Here is a 10,278-nt window from a genome sequence, read left to right as displayed (position 1 = left end):
TTGGAAGACAGGTTCTTTACCACTAGTGTCACCTGGGAAGTAGATGCTCAGTATGAATGAATGAACAAATGAATGAATGGATGAAACAGGGAGGGTCTTATGGGCGGACTGCAGTCAGTTTATGTGGGGCCTGTGGTCAGCTGGGGGGTGTGGTCAGCCACGGTAGAGGGGGTGGAACGCCATACCACGAACTGCCTAAATGGGGCCTATACACCCTGGCCTCAAACCCTTGGGGTGAGGGGTCTGGCCTCTTGGGGTTCAGGGCCAGGTCATGGAGGAACCAGAGTTCTGGGGTGTCTCCTTCCTGTCGAGAGGAACTGGGCTGGCCGGGCTGACAGGTCCAGCGGCATAGCCAAGCTGACACTCATCCTCAGCATATAACCCACTTCATGGAGCCCTGAGCTTCGTGCTCGAGCACTTGGAGCTCCTGCCACCACTGTCCCCTGCCCGGTGGGCACTCCAGCCAGGCCGAGACCATGAGGCAGCTGCCAGTTGTGGCCCTGCTCCTGCTGCTGCTGCGGTCCGGTGAGTCCTAAAGGTAGCAGGAGAGTCCTACAGGTCCTGCAGGTCCGTCCTGCCGGCAGCTGTAGCCCAGTCCCCACTCCCTGGCCAGGCTGGGGGCTGCAGCAAGGGCCTCCTCTTCTTCCCTCAGGAGGAAGGTTCCAGACACCCCACCTGGGGGAGTGAAGTGGGGAAGGCAGCATGGGTGCAGGCCTGCGAGGGCCCCGAGGTGGTGACTGGGACAGGGTCCACCCCCAACCCCGCTCCCACTGCCTTGGGCGAGCAGGGCCAAGCTCTGGGCTTGGCACCCCACTTCCTCTCATCTCGGCCTCTCCCGTCTCCAAGGCACAAACACAGGGCTGCCTGGGTGCAGGATCTGAACTCAAGACTGCTGGCCTCCAGCCCAGGGCCAGCATCTGCGGGGCCAGGAGGGGTGGCCGAGCCTGGCCTGAGCCAGGGAGCCACGGAAGGCTGGGGGGTCAGTGGGGCATGGGGCAGGGGTGCAGGTGAGAGAGGCCCCAGTAAGGGTGAGCAGGTGTCAGCCAGGGGCCCCACCTGCCAGGCCCCTCCCAGCCAGGCAGGCTGCTCTCTGCCGGAGAAACTCTCCTGCATTCCTGGGCCCGCCTGGCCCGCCCAGCCGCCGCCTCACTTCCGTGTCCTCAAGTCACCTCGCAGGGCCGGGCTGTCAGCCTGGGCCACAGCCCTGCCCGGGGCTCCAGGCTTCCCACCGGGGCGGAGGCACCTTGGTGGGGAGGCCCCAGACTCCTTGGGCTCCGCAGGGCCCCCCAGGCCTCACTGCCCTGTCTTCCTCCCCTGGCACCAGGATAACAACGTTCTTTGAGAGAGCTCGTCTCTGCCAGGGTGTGTAACCCTGTGATTGCTCCTGGTGGGTGGAGTAATCGAGGTCATTGCCAAAGTGCAAACAGCGGCCTGCACTTGCCTCTCCAAAGCTGACACCAGAGGCCTGAACTCCTGAGCACCATCCTGGCCTCTCATCTCTGGCTGTTCCCTCCTAAAGCCTCGGGTCTCCCCTGCCTCCATGAGCCATCAGATACAGGAGCAGAAGGGCCCCGGATCCAGAGGGGGTGCCTGACACCCTGCTGGCTTACCCAGCCCCAACAGGATGCCCACCCTGCCCAGCCTGGGTCTCCACATCCCTCTTCCCCAGGCAGTCCTGCCCCCACTGTCCCTCTTACACATTCCCTGGGCTCAGGCTCCCAGGATGTGGGCCCTGCTTCCACAGAGCTCCTGAGCTCAGGTGAGATGAGATGAGAATTCCACCCCCAGGGCAAGGTGGGGCCACGTGGGAAGACAGAAAGCTCAGAAAAGGGAGCCAGGCTGCCCAGATAGTACAATCAAGGAGGACTGCCTGGAGTAGGGGGAGGAATTTCAGTTAGGTTTAGCACTGTGGATTAGGATCTGGATTAGCACTCTCTAGAATCTGGATTTAGACCCAGGAGGAAAGGGGTGCTGTGGACAAACATTCGGAGGCAGGAAAAGTGAAGTCAAAGTTGCTTAGCTGGGTCTGACTCTTTGTGACCCCAGGGACTGTAGACCACCAGGCTCCTCTGTCCATGGGGTTCTCCAGGCAAGAATACTGGAGTGTATAGCCATTTCCTTCTCCAGGGGAATTCCCGACCCAGAGGTCAAACCTGGATCTCCTTCATCACAGATGGATTCTTTACTGTCTGAGCCAACAGGGAAGCCTCAGAGGCCGGGGGCTCAGTCCAAGCAGGAAGCCGAGGTGCAGAAGGCTGCAGAGCCTCCGCAGGACGGTCTGCCAGGCAGGGTGCGAGTGCCCTCGATCCTGGGCGTGGACAGTGCAGCCACATACCCGTACAGGAGTGGGGATGGCTGTTGGGAGAACCTGTACAAGGCTCTGGGAAAGTCCCACGGGGAGGGAAAAAGCCGGCCAGGGCGTTTCAGCTTCATGCAAGCAGAAGCAAGAGCGCAGGGTCCAGGGTTATCAGTCTGACTAAATCAGATTATACTAAGACAAGGGGCTGGAGGGAATGCCTGCCTGGGGCACGTGTGCATTTTTAAAGGGCCCCTTGTTGATACAATCAGTGTCTGGGCAGACGTCCTGCTGGCCTGGGCTGACTGCTCTCAAACCCCACGCGTCTATTGGCACCTCAACTTGGAAGAGTGGCCAGTCCTGCCTGTGCCTGCCCGCTCCTCTTGGCCCATGCTCAGCAACCCCCGCAACTGCTTCATTTTTCCGCCCCCCCAGCACTGGGGAGTGCACCCCTCAGCTGGAAGAATAGGGTCCTGTCAAAACCCCCAGGGTCACAGAGGGGTGTGGCTCAGCTTGGCCATTTCCTGCCCGGGCCCAGGGGCCCCTCCGCCACCTGGGACTGGTTACTGAGAGGGGCTGGGGTGTTGGGGGAGTGTGAGGTGGGGAGAGGCTGTGCTGACTCCCCAAGCTCTGATCAGATCTGTCCCAGTGATCAGATCCACAAGCAGGGCTCTCTTTACGGGGTGGGTTGCCTGGAGCTGCGCTGGCGCTGGTCAAGACTGTAGGCCTGACTGGGGTCTCCGAGCTGGAGTGGAAGGGCCTATCCAGGCCAAGAGGTGGGCCCTGTGCCTTGTCCAGAGACTGGGGGACAGTGGGTCCTGGGGAGAGGGGTCCACTTCCAAGAGTGTCCCCCGCCCTCCCCGCTGTCCCTCACACAGGCAGGGGTGCCAGGCCCGGCAGGGGTCCTGGGGCCTCCTGTGAGCTAGCTGGAACATCTGAGAGAGGGGCTGGCACCTGGGAATCTGGGATCTTGGGAGGGCTGACCCACGACCACCGGCTGGCCTCTCTACTCCCCTGAGACGAGCGAGACCCAAGCAGCTGGGTGGGCGGTCGGACGTGGAGCCTCGCTCACTCTGTCTGGCCCCTTATCCCAACCCCAGGCTGGTGGAGGGGGAGGGTGGGGGAGGTCCCACAGCCCTGGGGCCAAAGGCCAGATCCTCCACAGAGCTTCCAGATGAGGACAAGTGTGGGGTGTGGAGGGAAAGCCCTGGTGGGGTCCGGAAGGAGCCCTCTTGCCCCAGATGGGAGTCAGGCCCTGGCGGGGTCCCCTCCCCTCTGATTGGTCCACGTGTGGCAAGGCACCTGTCTGCCCTTGCAGGTGAGCTCTGGCCCACAGCCCGGCCTGTGCACACCACAGGGGTGGGACCTGCAGGAAACTGAAGGCTGCCAGCCTCTCCTGCCAGGTCCCCAGTGGACAGTCCTGAGGAGTCCATGGGAGGCTACGTGTGCAGCAGAGGACGGGCTACACTGACCAGTCGTTGGGGAGGGGAGGAGTAGACCACAGCTTGGGCAAAGTTGGCTGATCACCCTCTTTTTCTCATTTTCAGGGACTCAGGGGGGTGAGGCACTAAACGGTAAGCATTCAAGGCCTTTGGGTAGGGGGACAGGAGTGGGCTTGGCTGAGATCTCCGAGACTGGCCAGGAGCCCCCCTCCCCAGTGAGACCCATAATGAATGGGCCTGGCACGGGAATCCCACAGTGGGGAAAGCTGGGGAGCCCAGACAGGAGTTGGGGGGTGGAAGAGGAAGGTCCGGGAGCCTGTTTGTCAGGCTGGGGGGATGGGGGGTAAGACCTTTACCCGTGTTATCTAACCCCCACCGCCCAGAGGGTCGGGTGTCACAGGTGAGGGGCAAGGGGCCCACAGCCTGCGTCAGAGGCTGACTGATGCCCAGGCCTCCGACTTAGGCCTAAGGTCCTGGAGCCGGTCAGAGGCAGGAAAGCCAGGAAGTGAACAGGATAGGAAAACCTGAATGTGGGCTTGAGGGTGGGAATCAGAGCTAGGGGGATGGGCCTCCAGGGAGCGCCCCCCAACCCCTCCCCGGCTCTGTTCCCCCAGCCTGCGGACGCCCGCGAATGCTGAACCGGATGGTGGGCGGCCAGAACGCCTTGGAGGGCGAGTGGCCCTGGCAGGTCAGCATTCAGCGAAACGGAAGCCACTTCTGCGGGGGCAGCCTCATCACGGACCGGTGGGTCCTAACCGCCGCACACTGCTTCTCCAAGTGAGTCGGCCGCGCCCCACACTTCGCTCCCCGCCCTCCGCCGGCGGGGCCGGGGCACAGATCGTGCAGACGGAACCGCCCCCTCCCCGCGCCGGGCTTCAGCACCACGGACAGCGCCAGCCCGAGGACAGCGGCGGTGCGGGGTGCCCAGGCCGAGCCCCCACAGCCCGAGAGAGGCTGCGTCTGCGACATCTGAACCTTTCCTGCCAGGGCTCCCTTTGGGTTCAGCCTCGGGGCCAGCTTCCAGCAGCAGCCCCTGCTTCCGGGCTCTTGCTGCCCCCAGCCCAGCTGGGACGGGTCCATTCCCCCCTGGGGGCTCACAGTGAGGTGCTTTCGTCAGACAGGCCGCCCCTGCTGCTGCCCGCAGGCTCCTCCCGTTGCCTACCTCTCTTCCTCGTCTCCTCCCACACCTCAAATCCAGACACTCCCTTCCTGGTTGGGGCTCTGGGCACAGGTGGACGAAGCAGAATGGCCCTTCCTCCTCCTCACTCCGAGGTCATCTACAATGGCCCTATCCAAAATGGCCATGCCATGACCCACCTGGTCCTAGCCTTCAGGGCTGCCCAGGCATCTCAGCTCTCACCTCACCACAGCTCTTGCAATTCTTCTAAAATCTCACATCTCGAGTTCAGAAATCCAGACTCAGAGGGAGCAGGCCACTTGCCTCAGGCTGGGCCCCGGTGGGTGATCGCCTCCTTTGACCCCCACAGACAGCCTTTCAGGTGGGGGCTGTTACTGTCCCCATTTTACAGACAAGGAAACCAAGTCACAGAGAACTTGCTGGGTGACTTGCGCAGCGGCTGGGCCCGCCAGGGTGGAGCTAGGAATTAAAAGCTGCTTGGAGTTTACACCCTTTCCCCTTTCCCACCTCATCCCGTAGTACAACCCCCTGGAGAGTGCGCTCCGGAAGACAAAGTGTAGACTGAGTTGTCAGCACCCTGGGGAGCGGGAAGGAAGTCCAACTCCTCCCTACTTCTCATCTCCACTTAACTTCCGCTGACGCCTGCAGGGCGGCCTCACGCCGGGTCTCTGCTCTCCCACCAGCACCTCTGAAACACCCCTGTACCAGGTCCTGCTGGGGGTGTTGCAACTGGCGAGGCCAGGGCCACATGCTGTGTATGCCCGGGTGAAGCGGGTCGAGAGCAACCCCCAGTACCAAGGCATGGCCTCGAGCGCTGACGTGGCCCTGGTGGAGCTGGAGGCACCTGTGACCTTCACCAACTACATCCTCCCCGTGTGTGTGCCTGACCCCTCGGTCGTCTTTGAGACGGGCATGAACTGCTGGGTCACCGGCTGGGGCAGCCCCAGTGAACAAGGTACTAGGGGCAGGGAGGGGAGAGAATGGGTGACACGCCTAGAGAAGACAGCTTGGGGGCCACCCTGAACCAACCATCTTCAGTTGAAACTGCTGCACATGTGTTAGTCGCTCAGTCGTGTCCGACTCTCTGTGACCCCGTGGACTGTAGCCCGCCAGGCTCCTCTGTCCATGGGGTTCTCCAGGCAAGAATACTGGAGTGGGTAGCCATTCCCTTCTCCAGGGGATCTTCCCAACCCAGGGATCAAACCCTGGTCTCCCGCACTGCAGACAGATTCTTTACCATGGGAGCCATCAGGAAGGACCACAAGATCTCTACTCAAGTGGGTGGAGTGGGTATGGGAAAGGGGCAGCAGAGCCACAGGGAACAGAAAGAGCCTGGCCTGGTGGGTGGCAGGGGGGAAGAAGGAACTCTGTCCCACAAAGCCTCCAGCCAGAAGAGAAGATCTAAAAACACAAGAGAAAAGCAGGTGGGACAGAGCTGCGGTTCTTGAGAAGCAGGGCCTGGGGCCCACGGCGAGACTGTCCCCTGAGTCACACCTTGTCTCTCCTCTCCGCAGACAGCCTGCCCAAACCCCGGACCCTGCAAAAGCTCGCCGTGCCCATCATCAGCACGCCCAAGTGCAACCTGCTCTACAGCAAGGGTGCGGAGTCTGGCTTCCAGCCCAGAACCATCAAGGACGACATGCTGTGTGCGGGCTTCGCTGAGGGCAAGAAGGACGCCTGCAAGGTGGGCACTGGGGCGGGGAGGGCTGAGGCTGGGCCCTGTCCCTGGGCCCCAGGCGGAAAGCAGCCCGCGTGGGACAAGGGACAAGGCCCAGGAGGTGGGCCCACAGGGCCCAGACCAGAGCTGTGCATTCAACCAGCTGGGAAAGCAGGCTCCTGGGTTCCCCCTGGGGGAGTTAGTCAGTGGGTCTGTGGTGGGACTCAGGAAGCTGCATTTTCAAGACACTTCTCTAGGTGATTCAGGGTGGGTAGTGTGGCAATGCTAGAGAAATGGGCACCCCAGGCTGGAGAGGAAGGACCGTGGGGATGGGGGTATCCTGGGCAGAGAAGAGCGAAGGGAGGGAGACAGGCGCGGGCAGTGAGCCGTGCAACTGTGGAGCCCGGCTCGCCGGCCCGTGTGCACCGAAACAGGTACCTCTGCTTCGGCCGCAGGGAGATTCCGGGGGACCCCTGGTGTGCCTCGTGGGCCAGATGTGGCTGCAGGCCGGGGTGATCAGCTGGGGCGAGGGCTGCGCCCGCCGGAACCGCCCAGGTGTCTACATCCGGCTCACCTCCCACCATGACTGGATCCACCGGATCATCCCAGAGCTGCAGTTCCAGCGGGCAGGGCCGGGCAGTGCCCAGAAGCGGGACCCCCGGAACCTGCAGCCCCTTGGTCGGAACTCTGCACGCTGCCCGGCCGCCCGAGCCGCCCTCCTGGTCCTCGCAGCCCTGATCGCCTTGCTCTGAGCCTTGCTTGGCCGGTGGGCAGCGGCTGACAGGTCCACGATGTACATTTGTAAATAACTCTCCAGTTCCCCCTCCTCTCAAGTTCCCGCTTATTTTTATTTATGTTGACTCTCCAATAAAGACCCAACCTCAGGGCTAGTTGCCTGGGTGTGGCCCCTCAGGGGGCAGGGCGGGGGGGTCTGGTGCTCGGGAGGGGTGTGGGGGCGAGGCTCCACACCGGAAGCTGGCCGTCACCCAGCCCCACACAGGTGGCCTCCCCACTTCCCCCCTGCCTATGTCCTTGCCAACCTGATTGTCACCGTGTGTCACCAATGGTCACCCGGGGATGGCCCTGGGCACAGCGACCGACACTGGCAGGGGGGCCCAGCAGAGTTCTGGAGGAGGGGGGCTCTGCGGGGCGTCGGGGAGCAACCCCCAATGCCTGTCCGAATCGCCCAACAACGTTCCTTGGTGACGCACCCGAGGCTAAGATGCCGTGCAGGGGCAGGGGCTGCTCCCGGCGCCCCAGGGCCCCTCGAACCCCGGCTTCCTTTCCTCCACACCCTCCTTCCCTCCGTGTCAACCTCCCCACAGGTCAATCTGAAGTTCCAGGGGGGTGGGGGGCTGGGGTCAGGGTCCACACAAGCTGGGAGACGTTGGACAAGCCACTGGTTCCTCTGAGCCCGTTTGTCTCCTATGACCCTGGGCAGCACCCCCACCAGCCTCCCAGGTCACGGCATGGACGATGAACTCGTCTGGCAAGGTGCCACACCCACCTGGAAGCACCCGGGGACCCTACAGACCCAACACCCAGCAGGCTGAACACCCCCAGACCTGGGGATGCAGGGGTGGACAGGGCCCTCCTGGAGTCTGCACGGTGCCGTCCGGGCTCGGATGATGTCACACAGAAGAAGGATGCCCAGGCCACAGTGGGGGCACGGAGGTCAGCAGGTCAAGCTCCCAGGAGACAAGCCTCAACAGCTCCCTAGGCCGGGACCCCCACCATCCCCTTTCCTCCACGTTTGGGATTCAGATCGTGTTTGCCGGAGTCGTTCATGGTTTCTGCGAGGATCCCTGGGGATTCCCTGCCCACAGCACCCCCACCCCAGTGCCGCTGCCCCTCCCGCCCCTTGTCCCACCAGCCAGCCCACCTCACTGCCCCCCGGCCCGGCCCAGGAATCCAGCAGGCGCAGAGCTCAGGCCCACAGCCTGCTCTGACTCCATCACGGCCGCGACAGTGTGGCTGTCCCTGGAGGCCGCCCCGGCTTCTCCGCCTGGCCCACGTGTCCACAGCAGGCCTGCAGCCAGCCAGTCCGCTCCCCGGTGTTGGCCGATTCCTGAAAGGCAGCGGCTTCCCGCCCTGCTCAGTGTCCATGAGTGGACCTGGGAGCCTGGGCCTTGCATGCTACACACGTATGCCCACATGCTGGTCACAACACGCGTACACCCACAAAGACACACACTGCAGTTCACATTCACGTGGACACGCACACAAGTGCACGTCCATGCACAAATACACACACACATGCAACTGCGTGCACGGGCCCAGCTGGTGCGGCCGGTGCCAGGGGAACACGGGCCTGGCTGTTTATGGAATGAACCAGTAAGCACTTAGCAGGCACCTGCTGCAGCCCGACCCTGGGGACGGAGACAGGAATAAACACCACGTTCCTGTCCGCTCCGCTCTGCCCAGGCATGCTCCTGGTGGGCAGGGAGCGCTGCCCAGTGGCCCCGGAGAGTGGGCTGTCTACAAGCTCCTTCTCCAGAGCAAAGACGGGCTCCAAGGCCTTGGGGGAAGGGGGGCGGAGGGAAGGCAGGACTGCAGACGTCCTGAGGATGGCCCCAGGGGCTGGGAGCAGGGACTGGCCTCGGTCCTGCCGCCATGGAAAGGCCACCCTGCCTGGGGGAGTAGAGAGCTCCAGGTCCTGCCATGGTGGGGTCAGAGGAGGGTGGGGCGGCCCATCTGTAAGCTCTGTGGAGAGAGGCCAGGGTGGGGCCACATGGGGATCGAGGAGCACTAGGCTCCCCTTGGAGGGCTTGCCACCCCGTCTCCGCCTCCCCCTGCCTGCTGTCCCAGCTTTCTGGGTGCCCTGGGGTCTCCCTCACCCCACCAGCCTCCTGCCTCTGCCATGGGGCGGCCAGCATGCGACTCCAGGGCAGGTCCCCCATGTCCTGGGCTCCCAGACACCAACCCCACCCAGACCCAGGCAGACACTCAAGGAGACGGGAGGGGAAGAGACTTTATTGACGCCGTTCACAGTGGGCTCAGAGCTGTGAAGGGTGGGTGGCGGTGTGCCCCCAACTGCCCCACCCCATCCTGAGGACCCAGCACAGGGACCCCCGGCTGCAGGCCCCAGACTGGACCACCATCTCCTCTTGGCCCTGGGCTCAGATAGGAGATGGGCACGCGCTGCAGGACTAGCTGCTCTGGGGCGTCTCCAAGCGCCTGCCAGGCAGAGGGGCCTGGAGGCAGGTCCAACTTTGCTGTTGGCCTCAGGGAGCTGGAAGAAGGCACGTTTAGTCCTTGCAGAAAGCAAACTTCTTGGAGAATCTGAAGTCCTTCCCATGTGCCCCGCTATCCAGGGCACGCCTGGACCCCCACGCCCACCCTCTGGCAGGGAGTCCCACTCAAGCCGAGCGGCCACTGGAAACACGACAGGCAGTCAGAGAGCAGCCTCTGAGGGTCACAGACGTCCTAGCCCAGCAGGCGGCTGCTGTCCAGGGAACCTCCCCAAAGCCTGAGGAGCCGCCACCAGGGGGAGCCAGAGAGGCTATGGGGGGGCACTCAGGGAACTGTCTCTGAAGTTGGTGCTTCCAGCCAGGGAAAGATGTGCACACGCTTGCCTCAGTGAGGCATCGGCACTTTTTAAACGATTCCACAAGAGCCGGGTGAGGCGGCGGGGGCTGGCCTGGCCATGGGGGCGGGGGCCTGGACTGGACAGGGACCCAGGCAGCCGGTGGAGCTGCTGTGAGCTCAAGGCGGTGCTTCCGCGGCAGCAGGTCGTCCATGTGCT

The 10,278-nt window shown here is 63.2% G+C and overlaps 1 protein-coding gene across 2 annotated transcripts; it reads left to right on the top strand.

Annotated features, from left to right (window-relative positions):
- The first annotated feature begins 476 nt into the window (after positions 1-476).
- On the top strand, positions 477-7,285 carry PRSS27 (serine protease 27). Of its 2 annotated transcripts, none has more exons than XM_065920267.1 (6): positions 477-525; positions 3,844-3,870; positions 4,353-4,515; positions 5,560-5,831; positions 6,391-6,560; positions 6,989-7,285. In XM_065920267.1, the coding sequence occupies exons 1-6, from the start codon at positions 477-479 to the stop codon at positions 7,283-7,285; spliced, it is 978 nt and encodes a 325-aa protein (XP_065776339.1). The 2 variants fall into 2 exon arrangements, with proteins under 2 accessions (XP_065776339.1, XP_065776340.1); XM_065920268.1 differs by lacking the exon at positions 3,844-3,870 and adding an exon at positions 3,502-3,506 and having other exon boundaries at positions 477-529.
- The last annotated feature ends 2,993 nt before the right edge of the window (positions 7,286-10,278 follow it).

This window comes from Muntiacus reevesi, chromosome 2 (assembly GCF_963930625.1).
Source record: "Muntiacus reevesi chromosome 2, mMunRee1.1, whole genome shotgun sequence".
NCBI lineage: Eukaryota > Metazoa > Chordata > Mammalia > Artiodactyla > Cervidae > Muntiacus > Muntiacus reevesi.
This window is presented reverse-complemented; position numbering and strand designations above follow the sequence as displayed.

Bases quoted from the DNA above. Each gene is read 5' to 3' on its own strand.
- PRSS27 (XM_065920267.1), top strand. From the start codon at position 477: ATGAGGCAGCTGCCAGTTGTGGCCCTGCTCCTGCTGCTGCTGCGGTCC. The intron at 5,832-6,390 runs GTACTAGGGGCA...TCCTCTCCGCAG, and splicing joins GGGCAGCCCCAGTGAACAAG to ACAGCCTGCCCAAACCCCGG. The intron at 6,561-6,988 runs GTGGGCACTGGG...CTTCGGCCGCAG, and splicing joins GCAAGAAGGACGCCTGCAAG to GGAGATTCCGGGGGACCCCT.